Source organism: Anomaloglossus baeobatrachus, chromosome 2 (genome assembly GCF_048569485.1).
Source record: "Anomaloglossus baeobatrachus isolate aAnoBae1 chromosome 2, aAnoBae1.hap1, whole genome shotgun sequence".
NCBI lineage: Eukaryota > Metazoa > Chordata > Amphibia > Anura > Aromobatidae > Anomaloglossus > Anomaloglossus baeobatrachus.
Window position 1 is genome coordinate 276,747,798 of NC_134354.1, and position 21,553 is coordinate 276,769,350.

General features: G+C 45.2%; 1 protein-coding gene across 2 annotated transcripts in view; it reads left to right on the forward strand.

Annotated features, from left to right (window-relative positions):
- Positions 1-21,553, forward strand: part of SYT2 (synaptotagmin 2) — a 223,495-nt gene that overhangs the window by 116,201 nt on the left and 85,741 nt on the right. For both annotated transcript variants that reach the window (XM_075335816.1, XM_075335817.1), the window contains exon 4: positions 12,430-12,602. In XM_075335816.1, coding sequence (XP_075191931.1) covers positions 12,430-12,602 — 173 coding nt within the window. The remainder of the gene's footprint in view (positions 1-12,429; positions 12,603-21,553) is intronic.

Here is a 21,553-nt window from a genome sequence, read left to right on the forward strand (position 1 = left end):
TATATAAATATATATATATATATAAAAATATATATATATATAAATATATATATATATATAGTGCCTACAAGTAGTATTCAACCCCCTGCAGATTTAGCAGGTTTGATAAGATCCAAATAAGTTAGAGCCTGCAAACTTCAAACAAGAGCAGGATTTATTAACAGATGCATAAATCTTACAAACCAACAAGTTATGTTGCTCAGTTAAATTTTAATAAATTTTCAACATAAAAGTGTGGGTCAATTATTATTCAACCCCTAGGTTTAATATTTTGTGGAATAACCCTTGTTTGCAATTACAGCTAATAATCGTCTTTTATAAGACCTGATCAGGCCGGCACAGGTCTCTGGAGTTATCTTGGCCCACTCCTCCATGCAGATCTTCTCCAAGTTATCTAGGTTCTTTGGGTGTCTCATGTGGACTTTAATCTTGAGCTCCTTCCACAAGTTTTCAATTGGGTTAAGGTCAGGAGACTGACTAGGCCACTGCAACACCTTGATTTTTTCCCTCTTGAACCAGGCCTTGGTTTTCTTGGCTGTGTGCTTTGGGTCGTTGTCTTGTTGGAAGATGAAATGACGACCCATCTTAAGATCCTTGATGGAGGAGCGGAGGTTCTTGGCCAAAATCTCCAGGTAGGCCGTGCTATCCATCTTCCCATGGATGCGGACCAGATAGCCAGGCCCCTTGGCTGAGAAACAGCCCCACAGCATGATGCTGCCACCACGATGCTTGACTGTAGGGATGGTATTCTTGGGGTCGTATGCAGTGCCATCCAGTCTCCAAACGTCACGTGTGTGGTTGGCACCAAAGATCTCGATCTTGGTCTCATCAGACCAGAGAACCTTGAACCAGTCTGTCTCAGAGTCCTCCAAGTGATCATGAGCAAACTGTAGACGAGCCTTGACATGACGCTTTGAAAGTAAAAGGTACCTTACGGGCTCGTCTGGAACGGAGACCATTGCGGTGGAGTACGTTACTTATGGTATTGACTGAAACCAATGTCCCCACTGCCATGAGATCTTCCTGGAGCTCCTTCCTTGTTGTCCTTGGGTTAGCCTTGACTCTTAGGACAAGCCTGGCCTCGGCACGGGTGGAAACTTTCAAAGGCTGTCCAGGCCGTGGAAGGCTAACAGTAGTTCCATAAGCCTTCCACGTCTGGATGATGCTCCCAACAGTGGAGACAGGTAGGCCCAACTCCTTGGAAAGGGTTTTGTACCCCTTGCCAGCCTTGTGATCCTCCACGATCTTGTCTCTGATGGCCTTGGAATGCTCCTTTGTCTTTCCCATGTTGACCAAGTATGAGTGCTGTTCACAAGTTTGGGGAAGGTCTTAATTAGTCAGAAAAGGCTGGAAAAAGAGATAATTAATCCAAACATGTGAAGCTCATTGTTCTTTGTGCCTGAAATACTTCTTAATACTTTAGGGGAACCAAACAGAATTCTTGTGGTTTGAGGGGTTGAATAATAAATGACCCTCTGAATAAACTTTTCACAATTTAAAAAAAAAAATAAAAAAAGAAATAACATTCTTTTTTGCTGCAGTGCATTTCACACTTCCAGGCTGATCTACAGTCCAAATGTCACAATGCCAAGTTAATTCCGAATGTGTAAACCTGCTAAATCTGCAGGGGGTTGAATACTACTTGTAGGCACTGTATATGCCACAAACACAGTACACACAATTTTTTGGGTTTTTTTGTATGTTGATATAAGAAGATAAGGTGGGAATTCATATACACCCTACACTCACCCTTCCTGAAATATGGGGGTCGGCGTCCTAATATTCTTGATGCCCCAGTTCCTCGTCAACTAACCTCTATACTGACCCTCCTCTATCTATATATACCAAGTGCTCCTGTATAATAGTGGGTAAAATGTATCACCAAAGAAGAGCCCACAAGAATAATATGTGCATTGTCATAGAGAGTACTATCGTCAGTGCTTATCTGTCATTTTCTAATGGGATGGTCCTAGTTTAGTCAACCACCAGTTTCAGAATAATATATCTGTATCAATAATTAAAACGTTTTTTGCTGTAATTTAGTCCAAGAATCTCCCTACGTGTTTCACCCCCTATGTAATCAGATGGGATTCATCAGGGGCACTTCAACAATGGTCCTTGAATTTCTGGTCACAGCTTATAATCTACATCAACTTCATATTTCCATACTGAGGATTACCTGGTATTGGAGACCCTCATACACAGTCAATCTAGATTAGATTGATGCTATACTGCATCTGTCTAGGTTGTTCCAATGGTTATAAATTATGGACTTCTAAATTCAACCGCCAAATTCAGGTTGCTGGATACCAGCAGTTACCATCCTCCTATATATTCTCACTGCCCCTATCTACATATGTGCTGTGACACAGTTAGTGCAGACAGTTACTCAGGGAGCCGTGTCACAGATTTCAATTAATTTGTCTATGTATGTTACTAAGGGTGGCTTTACACGCTACGATTTCGCTACAGTGATCTTGTTGGGGGTCACGGATTTTGTGACGCACATCCGGCCGCTGTAGCGATCTCGTTGTGTGTGACTCCTAGGAGCGATTTTGGATTGTTGGAAAAACGTCCAAAATCGCTCCTCGTTGACATGGGGGTCCTCTCCCAATTATCGCTGCTGTCGCTGGGGTGAAGTTGATCCTCGTCCCTGCGGCAGCACACATCGCTACGTGTGACGCTGCAGGAACGAGGAACCTCTCCTTACCTGCCACACGCCAGCAATGAGGAAGGAAGGTGGGCGGGATGTTCGTCCCGCTCATCTCCGCCCCTCCGCTTTGATTGGGCGGCCACTTAGTGACGTCGCTGTGATGCCGAGCGAACCGCCCCCTTAGAAAAGAGGCGGTTCGTCGGTCACAGCTACGTCACCGAGCAGGTAAGTACGTGTGACGCTGCCGTAGCGATAATGTTTGCTACGGCAGCGATCTCCACATATCAGCATAACGATAGCGGCGGGTGCTATCATGCTCGCCATCGCTAGCATTGGCTAGCGATGTCGCAGCGTGTAAAGCCCGCTTTAGTCACGTCCAAACAATCTAGGACATTAGTTCAATCCTTCGGCAATTTGATGGCTGCGATTCCTGAGCGACGTCTTCCTTGTAAACTAGGACCATCCCATTAGAAAATGACAGATAAGCACTGACGATAGCACTCTCTATGACAATGCACATACCATTCTTGTGGGCTCTTCTTTGGTGATACACTTCATCCACTATTATACAGGAGCACTTGGTATATATAGATAGAGGAGGGTCAGTATAGAGGTTAGTCGACGAGGAACGGGGGTGTCAAGTATATTGGGGGGACGACCCCCGTATTTCAGGAAGGGTGAGAGTAGGGTGTATATGAATTCCCACCATATCTTCTTATATCTACATAAAAAAATCCCATAGATTGTAAGCTTTCGAGCAGGGCCCTCATTCCTACTGTAGCTGTTGAATTATGTACTATTTTGTTTTGATTTTGTCTATACAACCCCCCACCGGATTGTAAAGTGCTGTGGAATATGTTGGTGCTATATAAATAAACTTAATTATTATAAAAAGCCCAAAAAATTGTGTGTACTGTGTTTGTGGAATATATGTTCAATAAAATAATTGTTTTTAAGGTAATGAAAAATTTGGTATTTGATTAGATGTTATACACCAGTGTGAACCCGGTCTAAGGCGGGCTTTGCACACTACGACATCGCAGGTGCGATGTCGGTGGGGTCAAATTGAAAATGACGCACTTCTGGCATCGCATGCGACATCGTAGTGTGTAAAGGCTCGATGATACGATTAACGAGCGCAAAAGCGTCGTAATCGTATCATCGGTGCAGCGTCGGCGTAATCCATAATTACGCTGACGCGACAGTCCTATGTTGTTCCTCGCTCCTGTGGCAGCACACATCGCTGTGTGGGAAGCCGCAGGAGCGAGGAACATCTCCTACCGGCGTCACTGCGGCTTCCGTAGGATATGCGGAAGGAAGGAGGTGGGCGGGATGTTTACATCCTGCTCATCTCCGCCCCTCCGCTCCTATTGGCCGCCTGCCGTGTGACGTCGCAGTGACGCCGCACGACCCGCCCCCTTAACAGGGGTTAACAGACGGTCACAGGACAGGTGAGTCCATGTGAAGCTGCCGTAGCGATAATGTTTGCTACAGCAGCTATCACAAGGATATCGCTGCTGCGACGGGGGCGGGGACTATCGCGCTCGGCATCGCAGCATCGGCCTGCGATGTCGCAGCGTGCAAAGTACCCCTAAGATTGTAATGGAAATTTGTCACTAGGGAGCAACAAGATGAAACAGAGCTGCTGAATGGGATCTTTCTTTTTCCTTGTTTAATTTCTTTCTTACTTTCTTTTACTCTTTGCATAGGAGAAAAGACATATATGTAAAGTATGTACTGTGTGTATATATATATATATACACAGTATATATATATACAGTGACTACAAGTAGTATTCAACCCCCTGCAGATTTAGCAGGTTTACACATTCGGAACTAACTTGCCATTGCGACATTTGGACTGTAGATCAGCCTGGAAGTGTGAAATGCACTGCAGCAAAAAAGAATGTTATTTCTTTTCTTTTTTTAAATTGTGAAAAGTTTATTCAGAGGGTCATTTATTATTCAACCCCTCAATCCACCAGAATTCTGTTTGTTTCCCCTAAAGTATTAAGAAGTATTTCAGGCACAAAGAACAATGAGCTTCACATGTTTAGATTAATTATCTCTTTTTCCAGCCTTTTCTGACTAATTAAGACCCTCCCCAAACTTGTGAACAGCACTCATACTTGGTCAACATGGGAAAGACAAAGGAGCATTCCAAGGCCATCAGAGACAAGATCGTGAAGGGTCACAAGGCTGGCAAGGGGTACAAAACCCTTTCCAAGGAGTTGGGCCTACCTGTCTCCACTGTTGGGAGCATCATCCGGAAGTGGAAGGCTTATGGAACTACTGTTAGCCTTCCACGGCCTGGACAGCCTTTGAAAGTTTCCACCCGTGCCGAGGCCAGGCTTGTCCGAAGAGTCAAGGCTAACCCAAGGACAACAAGGAAGGAGCTCCGGGAAGATCTCATGGCAGTGGGGACATTGGTTTCAGTCAATACCATAAGTAACGTACTCCACCGCAATGGTCTCCGTTCCAGACGAGCCCGTAAGGTACCTTTTACTTTCAAAGCGTCATGTCAAGGCTCGTCTACAGTTTGCTCATGATCACTTGGAGGACTCTGAGACAGACTGGTTCAAGGTTCTCTGGTCTGATGAGACCAAGATCGAGATCTTTGGTGCCAACCACACACGTGACGTTTGGAGACTGGATGGCACTGCATACGACCCCAAGAATACCATCCCTACAGTCAAGCATGGTGGTGGCAGCATCATGCTGTGGGGCTGTTTCTCAGCCAAGGGACCTGGCCATCTGGTCCGCATCCATGGGAAGATGGATAGCACGGCCTACCTGGAGATTTTGGCCAAGAACCTCCACTCCTCCATCAAGGATCTTAAGATGGGTCGTCATTTCATCTTCCAACAAGACAACGACCCAAAGCACAGCCAAGAAAACCAAGGCCTGGTTCAAGAGGGAAAAAATCAAGGTGTTGTAGTGGCCTAGTCAGTCTCCTGACCATAACCCAATTGAAAACTTGTGGAAGGAGCTCAAGATTAAAGTCCACATGAGACACCCAAAGAACCTAGATAACTTGGAGAAGATCTGCATGGAGGAGTGTGCCAAGATAACTCCAGAGACCTGTGCCGGCCTAATCAGGTCTTATAAAAGACGATTATTAGCTGTAATTGCAAACAAGGGTTAATCCACAAAATATTAAACCTAGGGGTTGAATAATAATTGACCCACACTTTTATGTTGAAAATTTATTAAAATTTAACTGAGCAACATAACTTGTTGGTTTGTAAGATTTATGCATCTGTTAATAAATCCTGCTCTTGTTTGAAGTTTGCAGGCTCTAACTTATTTGGATCTTATCAAACCTGCTAAATCTGCAGGGGGTTGAATACTACTTGTAGGCACTATATATATATATATATATATATATATATATATATATATATATATATATATATATATATATACACATATACACAGTATATGGACAGTAGATGGACAGTACTTTTGGACAACCCCGTATATATACAGTTAGGTCCAGAAATATTTGGACAGTGTCACAAGTTTTGTTATTTTAGCTGTTTACAAAAACATGTTCAGAAATACAATTATATATATAATATGGGCTGAAAGTGCACACTCCCAGCTGCAATATGAGAGTTTTCACATCCAAATCGGAGAAAGGGTTTAGGAATCATAGCTCTGTAATGCATAGCCTCCTCTTTTTCAAGGGACCAAAAGTAATTGGACAAGGGATTCTAAGGGCTGCAATTAACTCTGAAGGCGTCTCCCTCGTTAACCTCTAATCAATGAAGTAGTTAAAAGGTCTGGAGTTGATTACAGGTGTGTGGTTTTGCATTTGGAAGCTGTTGCTGTGACCAGACAACATGCGGTCTAAGGAACTCTCAATTGAGGTGAAGCAGAACATCCTGAGGCTGAAAAAAAAGAAAAAATCCATCAGAGAGATAGCAGACATGCTTGGAGTAGCAAAATCAACAGTCGGGTACATTCTGAGAAAAAAGGAATTGACTGGTGAGCTTGGGAGCTCAAAAAGGCCTGGGCGTCCACGGATGACAACAGTGGTGGATGATCGCCGCATACTTTCTTTGGTGAAGAAGAACCCGTTCACAACATCAACTGAAGTCCAGAACACTCTCAGTGAAGTAGGTGTATCTGTCTCTAAGTCAACAGTAAAGAGAAGACTCCATGAAAGTAAATACAAAGGGTTCACATCTAGATGCAAACCATTCATCAATTCCAAAAATAGACAGGCCAGAGTTAAATTTGCTGAAAAACACCTCATGAAGCCAGCTCAGTTCTGGAAAAGTATTTTATGGACAGATGAGACAAAGATCAACCTGTACCAGAATGATGGGAAGAAAAAAGTTTGGAGAAGAAAGGGAACGGCACATGATCCAAGGCACACCACATCCTCTGTAAAACATGGTGGAGGCAACGTGATGGCATGGGCATGCATGGCTTTCAATGGCACTGGGTCACTTGTGTTTATTGATGACATAACAGCAGACAAGAGTAGCCGGATGAATTCTGAAGTGTACAGGGATATACTTTCAGCCCAGATTCAGCCAAATGCCGCAAAGTTGATCGGACGGCGCTTCATAGTACAGATGGACAATGACCCCAAGCATACAGCCAAAGCTACCCAGGAGTTCATGAGTGCAAAAAAGTGGAACATTCTGCAATGGCCAAGTCAATCACCAGATCTTAACCCAATTGAGCATGCATTTCACTTGCTCAAATCCAGACTTAAGACGGAAAGACCCACAAACAAGCAAGACCTGAAGGCTGCGGCTGTAAAGGCCTGACAAAGCATTAAGAAGGAGGAAACCCAGCGTTTGGTGATGTCCATGGGTTCCAGACTTAAGGCAGTGATTGCCTCCAAAGGATTCGCAACAAAATATTGAAAATAAAAATATTTTGTTTGGGTTTGGTTTATTTGTCCAATTACTTTTGACCTCCTAAAATGTGGAGTGTTTGTAAAGAAATGTGTACAATTCCTACAATTTCTATCAGATATTTTTGTTCAAACCTTCAAATTAAACGTTACAATCTGCACTTGAATTCTGTTGTAGAGGTTTCATTTCAAATCCAATGTGGTGGCATGCAGAGCCCCACTCGCGAAAATTGTGTCACTGTCCAAATATTTCTGGACCTAACTGTATATATATACACAGTTGAAACCAGAAGTTTACATACTATCTACAAGGACACATATGAAATTTTTTCTCACTAACGTACATGAAATCAGAATAAGCCATTCCTGTTTTACGTGATTTAGGATTAACAAAATTATTTATATTTGCCGTATGCCAGAATAATGAAAGAGAGACTGTTTAAAGGCAATTTTATTACTTTCTGCAAAGTCTAAAGTTTACATACATTTCATTAGTATTTGGTGCCATTGCCACTAAACTGTATGTCTTGGGTCAAACGTTTGGATATCCTTCCACAAGCTTCTCACAATAGTTGATAGGAATTTGGGCCTATTCCTAATGACAGAACTGGTGTAACTAAGCCATGTTTGTAGGTCACCTTGCTCGCACTTGCCTTTTCAAATTTGCCTATAAAATGTCAGTAGTATTGAGATCAGGGCTTTGTGATGGCCACTCCAAAAAATGGACTTTGTTATTCTTAAACCACTTTGTAACCAGTTTGGCAGTATGCTTCGGGTCATTGTCCTTTTGTAAGACCCATTTCCGCCCAAGCTTTAAGTATTTCTCCTCCAAGCGTAGTGACGGTCATTATGGCCAAACATTCAACTTTAGTTTTGTCAGACCACAGTACATGTCTACAAAAATTAAGGTATTTTTTCCTGTGTGCATTTGCAAATATTAATCTGGCTTTTTTATGTTGCTTTTGGGGTAATGGCTTCTTTCTGGCAGAGTGGCCTTTCAGCTTTTGTTGATACAGTACTTGTTTCACTGTGAATAATGAGACCATCTTACCAGCTTTTGCCAGCATCTTCACAAAGTCTTTTGCTTTTGTTCCTGGGTTGATATGCACATGTATAACCAAAGCACATTCATCTCTGGTACACAGAACCTGTTTCCTTTCTGAGTGGTATGATGCCTGGACATTTCGATCTTTTTTGTACTTGCGTATAATTGTTTGTACAGATGAACACATCACCTTCAGATATCTGGAGATTACACCTAAGGATGAACCAGACTTGTGCAAGTTCACAATTCTCTTCCTGAGGTCTTGCCTGATTTCTTTCGACTTACCCATAATGCTACACAAAGAAGCAGTGTGTTTCAGGTGTGCATTAAAATACATCCACAGTTGTGTCTCTAATTAACTCAGATGTTGCCAATAAACCTATCAAAAGCCTCCAAAGACATGATATCATTATATGGGCTGTCCCGTATTGCTTAAAGGTATAGTACTCTAAAGGGTGCTTTACACGCTGCGACATCGCTAACGATATATCGTCGGGGTCACGTCGTTAGTGACGCACAACCGGCGCCGTTAGCGACATCGCAGCGTGTGACACCAAGGAGCGACGATCAACAAGCGCAAAAACGTGAAAAATCGTTGCTTGTTGACGCGTCGCTTCTTTTCCAAATATCATTGCTGTTGCAGGTACGATGTTGTTCGTTGTTCCTGCGGCAGTACACATCGCTATGTGTGATACCGCAGGAACGACGGAACAACGAACATCTCCTTACCTGTGTCCACCGGTAATGAGGAAGGAAGGAGGTGGGCGGCATGTTCCGGCCATTCATCTCCGCCCCTCGTCTGCTATTGGACGGCTGCTGTGGGACATCGCTGTGACGCAGCACGAACTGCCCCCTTAGAAAAGAGATGGATCGCCGACCAGAGCGATGTCGCAGGGAAGGTAAGTCCGTGTGACGGGTGTTAGCGATGTTGTGCGCCATGGGCAGCGATTTGCCCGTGACGCACAACCGACGGAGGCGGGTACGCTCGCTAGCGATATCGGTACCAATATCGCAGCGTGTAAAGTACCCTTTAGTGTATGTAAACTTTTGACTTCGAAGAAAGTAATAAAGATGCCTTAAAAGATTCTCTTTCTCATTATTCTGGCATTTGGCAAATATAAATATTCTTGGTTCCTAATTGACCTAAAACAGGAAAGGTTTAATCTGATTTCATGTCAGATATTGAGAAACATGCATATGTGTCTTTTAAGATGGTGTATCTAAACCTCAGGTTTCAACAGTATACAAGTCATTGCTGAAAGTTTTGGCACCCTTGAAATTGTTGCAGAAAATGAGTATTTCTCCTTGAAAACTATTGCAATTACACATGTTGTGTCATACATGTGTATATTTCCTTTGTGTGTATAGCAGCAACACAATAAAAGAGGGAAAAAAAAAGCTAATTGGACATAATTTCACACAAAAACCCAAAAAAATGGGCATGACCAAATTATTGACACCTTTCTCCAAAACTGTGGGTAAACAAATTTGTTTCAAGCATGTGAGGCTCATTCAAACTCACCTGTGGAAAGTAACAGATGTTGGTAATATGAAAATGACACCTGATACCAGATAAAAAGGGAGACATTTTCTTATGCTTTGGATTATGTGTCTGTATGTGCTACACTAAGCATGGAGAACACAAAGAGGAAAAGAAAACTGTCTGAGGAGTTGAGAATCAAAATTGTTGAAAAATATCAACATATTTCAAAATCTTAAGGTTACAAGTGCATCTTGTGGAAAAATATCAACAATCTCAAGGAAGATCTTAATGTTCCTTTGTCCATGGTGTGCAAAATAATCAAGACGTTTCCACACAAAGGCACTGTAGCTAATCTCACCTGATGTGGACGTCATAGAAAAACTGATGAAAGGTTGCAACACAGGATAGCGAGGATGGTGGATAAGTAGGCCCAATCAAGTTCCATATAAATTCAAGCTGTCCTGCAGGGGCACATCAGTGTTAGCGTAAACTATCCGTCAACATTCGAATGAAATGAAACGCTATGGCAGAAGACCCAGGAGGACCCCACTGCTGACGCAGAGACATAAAAAGCCAGACTGCAGTTTGCCAAAGTTTATGTTAGTAACAACAAAATACGTTTGGGAAAGCATGTTATAAATGGGACCAAGATAGAGCTTTTTAGTAAAGTATTTATTTCTACTGTTTGCTTCAAACAGAATGAGGCCGACAAAGAAATGTACATGGTAACTACAGTCAAATATGGTGGAGGTTCAAAGTTGTTTTGGGGGTTATTTGGCTGCCTCTGACTGTGTTCAATGTATCATGAAATCTGAACATTAACCAAAGAATTGGGAATCACAAAGTAGTGCAGAGTGTCAGAAAGTTGGGTTTGCATCCTAGGTCTCCGGCAGCACAATGACCCCAAACATACTTAAAAAAAAGCCCCCAGAAATGGATGGAAGCAAAGCACTGGAGAGTTTTGGAGTGGCCGTCTAAATGCCATTGAGTACCTGTGGAGAAATCATAAAATTGGTGTTGGGAGGAGGCAGCCTTCAAATATGAGGGTCCTAGAGCAGTTTGGAAAAGAAGATTGGTTCAAAATTCCAATTGAAAGGTGTAAAGCCTGCTTTACACCTCACAATTAAGCATACGATATCGTATGCGATGTGACACGCCCCCATCGTATGTGCAACACGTTCAATTTGTTGACCGTGTCACACAAACGGTTATTTGCCGTCATACGTACTTACCCTTCCATACGACCTCGATGTGGGTGGCGAACATCCACTTCCTGGAGTGGGAGGGATGTTCAGCGTCACAGCGACGTCACACGGCAGCCGGCCAATAAAAGCGGAGGGGCGGAGATGAGCAGGATGTAAACATCCCGCCCACCTCCTTCTTTCCGCATTGCCGGCGGGACGCAGGTAAGATGTGTTCATCGTTCCCGGGGTGTCACATACTGCGATGTGTGCTGCCTCGGGAACATTGAACAACCCGACGTGCAATTTTTAGGAAATGAATGACGTGTATGCGATGAACGGTTTTACGTTCAATCGCACGTAGCTGTTAAACGCTACTACGTCACTAACCATGCCGGATGTGCGTCACTTACGACGTGACCCCGCCGACACATTGTTAGATATGTTATAGCGTGTAAAGCCCGCTTAAGAAGCTTGTTGATGGCTATTGCAGTCACTTATTCCAAAAGGTGTGCAACCAAATATTAATTTGAGGATGCCAACAGTTTTGCCCAGTCCTGTTTTTGGAATTTTGTGTGAAATAATGATTAATTTGCCTTTTTTGCTCTGGTTTTTTTTCCGTTGCTCCAATATACACAAAGGAAAGAAACATGTGTATAACAAAACGTGTAATAGCAATAATTTCCTTGTAGAAACACTTAGTTTTCTGGAATAATTTCAAGGGTGCCAACACTTTTGGCCATGAATGTATGTATATTTACTCATTTGTTGTGCCATGCCGTCAGAGACTTTCACTTGTGATTTTTGCTTTTAATAAATAACGCATTGATACCACTCCATCTGAAGACTGGATGAATAAATGTTAGAAAAAAAACCTCAATGAAGTAGGAGTCTTTTTGACTAGGTTAGAAAAGGCATCAGTCAGTGTATCCTAACATATCCACCAAGTTCATATGAAGGATGGGAGTGGATATTATTGAAAAGAGGGGGCTAGGCTAAAGCATAATGAATTACTCAGTCTGCCCTAAAAGGGCTAATTTTTCCTCCCGATCCCAAATGTCAATCAGACTGGATCAACAGTAAGAATAAGAATTTTTGAATTTGTATGTTTTTATGTTGCACACGTTTTATTTCAGTAGTTATTATGCAAAATAAGTTCTCATTTGTTTTTGTCACTATACTTTCTTACTTATAGTGCCTCCTTGGGCCATCATAGCTATTGCAGTGGTAGCTGGGTTGTTGATCATCACCTGCTGTTTTTGTATATGTAAGAAATGCTGCTGTAAAAAGAAGAAAGGAAAGAAAGAGAAAGGAAAGGGGATGAAAAATGCACTGAATATGAAGGATATGAAAGGATCTGGCGGGCAGGTAACAAGTCACTATGCTTACAGTTGTGCCATAATGTCTACTGATAACATTCCTTTGAACATGTGTACATGGGAAACTATACTTTAAGAGACCACTGTTTAAAATATTGGACTTTATTTTACATGTATCCTTTCCATATGTACTTCAGGGCTTAATATTGTTGGAGATGGGGGACCTTTATTTGTACTCCCATTTGTTAACTAGAGCTCTTAACTGCTTGGCTTATTAGTGAATTAAAGGGAATCGTTAATAGGTTCAATCCTTCTAAGCTGTCCACATAGGCATGCAGGTTCCAGGAAGCTGAATAAAATGATACCATGATATCTGCAATCTGATGTTTTATTCCAGAGAAATCCACATTTGTCCTATATGTAAATGAGCAACTAAGATCAAATCTTCCTACAAATCTGCCCCCCAGACTTTATTTTTAATGAAAGGGGGAGTTACAAACATGAATCAAGGAATGACTGATACTTTCATGGTCACACACAGATCTGAAGTGAGATCAGAGCTAACAAACTACAGCAGGAGTGAACATTTTCTCATTACAAACATTTGCAGCAGTAGTTGCCCCCTCATAGTGCTATGCAGCACAGCTGTGCCTGATTATAGCGAACACAGCACAGCAGAGTAGAACCGTATCTCATTAAAAAACACACAAACCTTTGCTGTTGTACTCTCACAGAGCTGTCCGCTCTGTTGTACTGCCATTCCCCATCACTGGCTACCTGTGATATGGAATCTGAAGCACTGTGAGAGGACTGCAGTTGCAAATGTATTTCTAATGAGATAAAGTTCACTTTTTTAGCTCTGCTGTACTGTGTTAGCTCTGCTGTACTCTGTGCAATTATTAGAGCAAAGTGTCAGTCATTATATGTCTCACACCACCCACTCTGAAGGCAGATTCTCTGGTAGATCTGTATCCACCACATAGAGCTTAACATTTCATTTGCATGCAAGAAAAATGTGTATTTCTCTGGAATTAGACTTTGGATGGCAGATATGAAGATATCATTTTATTCAGCTTCCTATGCCCTACATGCTTATATAGACGACTGAAGAGGGTTGATCCTATGGATAGTTTCCCTTTAAGAGATGGAAAATGTATTTCAATTAGTTACTCAGTTTTGGGGGAAATAGACACTAGTTGGTCAAATTTTTACGGTGTATTGAACCATACATAGCATTTGTACTGAACAGTAATGTTGGTGCCTTTATGAAAGTGATTGTTAATGGCCTGAATGTTGAAAGTAAAGCTCCTGTATAATATAAAATCTGATGGTCATAGGGATCTATTCATTAATAGCTGTACAATTTGTTACATAGCAATTCCGTTTCTCAGAAGAAGAAAAAAACAACAGATTTTCCTTTTACAGGTGTGAACAGAGCCTAAAGAGTGAGAGCTCGCTCCTGAGTCCAACTGTTTTCTATCTCTGCCCAGCCAGCCTAACTGCCAGCTGCAGCTTTTACTGAGCAGAGTGAGATTTTAGTATCAGCAGAGATGAAACATAAGAAGGCTAGATGGGTTCAGATTAAGTTTAACCCCATTACGACCGCCTTACGTATTAAAACGGCAGCAAAAAAGGGTACTTATTCTGATCTGCCATTTTAAAACGGCAGTCAGAAAAAGGTAAATAGCTCCCCCCATCATTGCAAAATCTCACGGGCTTCAGCTACCGGGGGTAGCTGAGACCCTGGAGATCATGATTCGGGCCGGTTTTCCAGGCCCCAGTCACGTGATCACCGTTATACACCTTACACCGATGACCACATTATAGTAAATGACAGCGCCGGTAATAAATGATTTATCTCCCACCTGCCATGATCAAACATGTTAGATGGGAGATAAATCTCCTCCCCGGTCCCCCGGTGTCTCCAAAGTGCCCCCCCGACACACAACCCGCTCCCGAAAATCCAAGATGGCGCCGCGCACATTAGCGCGCCAACCTCATTTACCATCTTCCTTGGATTTCTGTCACATGTGCCATGACACATGCGACAGAAAACTGCTACCCAGGCCCTGCCAGGTCACCCCTGTACCTCGTGCAGCGCTGAACCCCCGCGGCCCCCTCCTCCTTCACAATTCACGCTGCTCACATGCGCAGAGAGCCGCTGTCAGCTCAGCTTCCTGCTTTCAGAAACGCTAGCTGGCTGCTCGCACTCTACTGCTGTGACCCGAGGAGGGTAGGTGCAGATTCTTTGCACCCACTCTCCTCACATGGAGGGTCTGCACCCCTAGAAAATGAGGGGATACGTTCCATGAACGTGCCCCCATATTCTAAAAGGTCCAGAGTCGTCGTGGGACTTCCAAAATGGATTACAGCGGACCCGATTTTTATTTTTTTATTTTCAATAAATTGGTGAAAGAGGGAATGTTTTGGGGAGTGTTTTTTCAAAAACATTTTTTTTTGTTGTGAATTTTTTTTTATTACTGTCAATTAGTTATGTCGGGTATCTGATAGACGCCGTGACATCACAAACTGCTGGGCTTGATGCCAGGTGACATTACAGCTTTTATCAACCCCATTTATTACCCCATTTGCCACCGCACCAGGGATGCGCGACTTCTGGGGCGGCTGCGGCCTACTATTTTTAGACTGGGAAGAGTCCAATAACCATGGCTCTTCCCACCCTGAGAATACCAGACCCCAGCTATCAGCTTCACCTTGGCTGGTGATCTAATTTGGGGGGACCCCATGTTTGTTTGTTTTTTAAAATTATTTATTAATTATAAAAAAAACAGCTTGGGGAGCCCTCCAAATTGACCACCAGCCAAGGTGAAGCTGTCAGCTGTGGTTTGCAGGCTACAGCTGTCTGCTTTACCCTAGCTGGCTATCAAAAATAGGGGGGACCCCACATAGTTTTTTTTTATTATTATTTTTTTTTGGGGCTAAGTACAAAGCTAGGCACCCTTTAGTGCCCCATGAAAGGCACTAAAAGGCGCCATCTTAAAATATGCAGGGGGGGTGGGACGTTATATATATGTTTGACATCTATTCATTCATCCATCATAGCATTGTACGCTGTGTGCCCACAATCAGGGTTTGCAGCGTTTTGGGCACAGAGTGTTTTCCCTGCATCCATAACACTGCGTTGTGCAGTAGAAGCACAGTGGAAGGATTTTTAGAAATCTCCTGCCCACTGCGCTTCTTTTCTCCGCAGCATAAACTGACCTGTGGTGCAGCTTCCCGAGCCTCAGCATGTCAATTTTGCTGCGAAGAAAAGAGTGCTCTCTGCAGGTAGAATAGAACTAAAGTCCCCAGCAGCCTGAACCCAAATCGTGGGCATGGGCAGCTGCGTTCTCCCGTGGACAACACTCACATCTCTGCAGGAAGGCTGACACTGTGTACTAGACGCCATGTCGCTGAATGATGGCCACATAGCCTAAAAGTGAGAAATTTGTTGCTACAGCAAGATTTTTGTGAACTACCTGTGGATTCAAAATGCTTACTATATGCCTGAATAAAATCCTTGTGGGGTCCAGTTTCCAAAATGGGGTCACTTGTAGGGGGTTTCTGCTGTATAGGTACCCAAGGGGCCCTGAAAATGTGACATTTCAACTTTTCCAAAATTCAAATGGTGCTCCTTCCATTCCAAGCCCTCCTATTTATCCAAACAGAGGTTTTTGGCCACATGTGGAGTATCCCTGTGCTCATAAGAATTTGGATAACAACCTGTTGGGTCCACTTTTTGTTGTTGCCCCTTGAAAAAGTAAGAAATTTGATGTTACAGCAACATTTTTGTGAAAAAAATGAAAATTTTCTCTTTCCCTGTATGATTTTCCCTGTCTGTCTGTATCTCTGTCTGTCGCTATCTGCCATTTTTCTCTGTCTGTTTGTCTCTGTCTCTTTCCCTGTCTGCCTCTGTCTGTCTGTCTCTTTCCCTGTCTGCCTCTTTCTCTGTCTGTCTGTGCCTGTCTGTTCGTCTCTCTCTGTCTGTCTGTCTCTCAGTCTGTCTCTCTCTCTATTCGTCTCTCCACAGAAATCATGTGCCGCCCCGGTGTCGACAGGGGTACTCGGATCCGGGGTGGTAGTGGCTCGAGGGGTCCGGACCCATGCTCGGCGAGCACTCAAAACTTGAGAAGGGGTTATTTACAGGGGAAAAGTTTGTGACACCACCTGCGGGTTGCGGTAATGGGAGTACCGCTGCTGCTGGAAGGAGTACCGGGGCAGATGGTGTGAAGCAGCAAGGTGTCAGTCCCTCCGCAGGTAGGGAAGGCGCCAGACTCTGGGGATTTTGGTAGCTTTGGGAGGACAGGGTTAGGGATAAGGGTACTCACTGCAGGTACTCATGGTGTTGGATAAGGTTTAGAAAGTAGACACACACACTGTAGGTAAACCAAAGTCTCTGAGTGCCGCTGCCGCTGCGGGAAGCCTGTCCAAGTACCCAGTCCCACCGGTGTCACTTAGTAATCCGGAACCTGCCTCCATGCACAATTTGTTGTCTGTTGGTGGTCCCCGTGTCTTGAAGCTGTAGGGGGCCTCGCTTATTATGTGTAGCGTAGCTGTGCTCTTGATGGCTGGCACTTGGGACTTCAGTGGGCTGCTCCGCTTGGAAAACCTTGCTGATGCCCTCAATCTCTGAGCTCTCAGGAAAGGTCCTGAAGATCCTCTCCCTCTGCAGGTTAATGCCAGGACATTGAATCGGCTCCTGACCTAGGATCCTGTACCCCGTCGTGCTTGGTACTAATCAGTTCTGTTGGTCCTGTTGGTGCCGACAGTCCCTCCAAGACTACATCCGTCACACCCCTGTCCAACGTCCCTGCCACCGGTCACCGACTCCTCCAGTCCCGGACCACCATCTGCGACCCAACCTTGGTCTAGCTCCCCGGGAGCTAACACTCCAGCTCCTCTCTCTTTGAGAGCTCTCACTGAAATGTCTTCTTCCCTCCCACCAGTCTGCCTGACCCCTAGGTGGGTGGCCCTGTCCCAGCTAGACCAACCCACTGGTGTGTCTGACAGGTCATGGTGTGAGGTGTGGTTAGGGTTTGTGTTGCTGATGGAGGTGACACCAATTTTCTTAGGTACCTGGAACCATGGGGGGTAGGCCCTGCACCCTAGGGAAAGGATGCAGTTCCCTATAGCACCCTGATATATTCAGGGGTGCTACATTCCCCCTTGGTTAAACATAGCTCGTCCGCGAGCTACAGTGCACACAGAGTTTTTATTTTAACTGGAAGTAAAAAGATAACATGTTAAATATTAAATAATCTTCCCACACAGGGGAGGCAATACACTTAAACGTTACAAACTCGCAGAGTCCAACACTGGAACACCTGGGAACTCTACCGGTTGTGGCGGTAGTCGGAAGCTCAGCCTACTCCGCTGCAGCTTCTTCCTGCGACATTCCATTCCCATTGTCCCTTTCCCTTCAACCCGCCACCCAAAACACCTGAACCCTTGGTGCCACCTCTAGTTATGGTGTCGCACCACCCCGAGTTCCTTGCATGGTCCGTGGTGACAGGATTGAAGCCCTGATGGTACAGGGTACGACTCTGGTAGGCACACTGGGTGCAACTTTTTACAAAGGGCACAAGTTCGTGCTGGCTGCTCCCAGTCCTGCAGCCATGGTTCATTTTTAAAAGTAGGGAGATAAACAGGATCCATGCACCGTGTGCAAAATTGTAAAACGTTTCAAAATCAGGTTACTTAATCAGAGATTATTCTTTAGCAGCTTATTCAATTATCATTTTCAATTATGCAGACTTTTCAAGAGAAATAACATACACAAACATAAAACAACAGGAACTACTGGGGTAGCCTGGTTCCGCTACCACTACTCTCGTGGGCAAGCTGGGATTGTTGCGGGGGCTGGCACTATCTTCTCTTCCGCCATGGCATACTTGTTAACCTCTAAGGCGTACCAGCCCCGCTCCCCACAATGTCGGCAATACGAAACCATATCACCTTGTTTCAGGTTTCGATTGGGGTGCCCCTTTTGAGGTGTTCCGCGACATCCCTCCTGGAAACAAACACCCCTGCAGCAAGGCCTGGCTCAGCAATAAACCCTCACCCTTTGATGGGGTCAAAGCGCTCCACTAGGCCCCGGTACCGCGGCCCTCTGACCCGGAAGGTAGCCTTCCTCAGATGCTCCTTTTCATGATGAGTACGGGCGGCGACCTCCGCCCGACGCTGCTCTGTGGCGGACATCTCTGTGAGCAGCTGCTGCTGGTGTCTTCCCAGTATGGGGCACTGACCTCAGGTTCCGCCTCCTCCAGGGGATCCGGATGCATTCGGATTCCCACGGCCCCGGCAGCTACCGGGAGGCCGCAATGCAGTGGAACCGGCATGTCGACGGGTTCCTTCCCTGTAGCAGCAACAAGATGCGCCGGCTATTTTGCAGCCGGCGCATTGGGTGCTCTGTACCGGAGTACAGGTCCGGTGATGCGGCCTGGTCTGGTCTGGCCGGGGATGGTACCGGAGGCATTGGGGCCTGATCTGGTCTGGCCGGTGGTAGGCCCGGAAGCGTTGCGGCCTGTTCTTCTTCCGCGGAGGCAGGAGGCTCCACTGCCGGTGTCAGGGGCAGCGGCTCGGCCATAGTTTCAGCCGAGGGTGGAAGAGGTGGCATGGCTGTTGCGGTGGCTGGAAGCAGCTCGGGTTCCGCGGCCGGGTAGGCTGGATCAACCGGAACTGGGCCTTTACTTACCCGCTCCACACGCAGGGCTTCCACTTCACGGGCCCGCACTGCTGCGGCCACACTCCTCCTCTCGATCCTCCAGTCGTCCAAATGAACAGGAACTGTGTCCTCATCCTCCTGCAGAGCCACTCCGTCTCCTCCTCGATCCACGTAGACGTTCCGGGAACGGAACGCACAAGCGACCAGTCTCTCGACTCCAACATCTTGCTGCTCTTTTAGCCAGGAACTTTTGTGCAGAGTCCTGGTGTCCCTGCGCCAATCTCCGCCCTCACATCCTGTTGCTCCCAAGGAGCGGAGCTCCGGCTTCGCGCCCTTTTGTGGGGATGATGGCGCAGTTGTTGCTTTTAGGCACCAAAATGGCGGCAAAGCAAGTAAACAGCCACAGTTCAGATTTAGACAGTTCTGTAAGGCACACGTCACCCAGGTTAATGGGTCCAATCCTTATCCTGTTTGTGACACCAGAAAAAATTGAGGAGTGACACCCTGGTGATGACCGGGGTTGTCGGATCCGGGGTTGTCGTGGCTCGAGGGTGCCGGGCCCAGGCTCGGTGAGCACTCAAAACTTGAAAAGTTGTTATTTACAGGGGAGAAGTTCGTGACGCCACCTGCGGGTTGTGGTAATGGGAGTACCGCCACTGCTTTAAGGTTTACTGGGGCAGATGGTGTGGGGCAGCAAGGTGTCAATCCCTCTGCAGGCAGGGAAGGACCCGGACTCTTAGGATTTTGGTAGCTTTGGGGGGACAGGGTGCAGGGATCAAGGTAATCACAGTGGGTAGTTGTGGTGTTGGATGAGGTTTAGAAAGTATACTCACACACACACTGTAGGTAAACCAAAGTCTCTGAGTGCCACTGCGGGAAGCCCATCCAAGTAGCCAGTCCCACCGGTGTCACTTAGTAATCCGGAGCCTGCCTCTGTGCACAATTTGTTGTCTGTTGGTGGGCCCCGTGGCTTGAAGCTGTAGGGGGCCTCGCTCACTAGGTGTAGTGTAGCTGTGCTCTTGAGGGCTGGCACTTGGGACTTCAGTGAGCTGCTTTGCTTGGAAACCCTGTCCCCTGCATTGTGCTGATGCCCTCAATCTCTGAGCTCTCAGGAAAGGTCCTGAAGATTCTCTCCCTCTGCAGATTAATTGCCAGGACGTTGAATTGGCTCCTGACCTAGGGTCCTGTACCTTGTCGTGCTCGGTACTGGTCAGTTCTGTTGGTCCTGTTGGTGCCGACAGTCCCTCCAAGACTATGTCTGTCACACCCCTGTCCAACATCCCTGCCACTGACTCCTCCGGTTCCGGACCACCGTCTGCGACCCAACCTCGGTCTAGCTCCCCGGGAGCTAACACTCCAACTCCTTTCACCGGTTTTCTTAGTTACCTGGAACCATGGGGGGTAGGACCTGCACCCTTGGAAAAGGATGCAGTTCCCTGTAGCACCCTGATATATTCAGGGGCGTTACAATCATATTACCTTACACATAAGCTTCTTATACTAAGAATGTCCTTTGTTCCTATAGCAACCAATAACAGCTCCTATTAATGACCTGTAGCTCCCAGCTCCATTGACTTTAATGGAGGCAGGTTTTTTGGAGAGTATCTGTAAAGCGCGGGGTTAAATTTCCCCATCAAAACATAGTCTAAGTCTATGTTTTTTATATTAGATAATATTTATACAGTACAGACCAAAAGTTTGGACACACCTTCTCATTCAAAGATTTTTCTTTATTTTCAGGACTCTGAACATTGTAGATTCACATTGAAGGCATCAGAACTATGAATTAGAACATGTGGAACGAAATACTTAAAGTGTGAAACAACTGAAAATATGTCTTATATTCTAGGTTCTTCAAAGTAGCCACCTTTTGCTTTCATTACTACTTTGCACACTCTTGGCATTCTCTTGGTGAACTTCAAGAGGTAGTCACAAGAAATGGTTTTCCAAAAGTCTTGAAGGAGTTCCCAGAGATGCTTAGCACTTGTTGGCCCTTTTGCCTTCACTCTGCGGTCCAGCTCACCCCAAACCATCTCGATTGGGTTCAGGTCTGGTGACTGTGGAGACCAGGTCATCTGGCGTCATCTCTCCTTCTTAGTCAAATAGCCCTTACACAGCCTGGAGGTGTGTTTGGGGTCATTGTCCTGTTGAAAAATAAATGTTGGTCCAACTAAACGCAAACCGGATGGAATAGCACACCGCTGAAAGATGCTGTGGTAGGCAGGCTGGTTCTGTATGCCTTCAATTTTGAATAAATCCCCAACAGTGTCACCAGCAAAGAACCCCCACACCATCACACCTCCTCCTCCATGCTTCACGGTGGGAACCAGCCATGT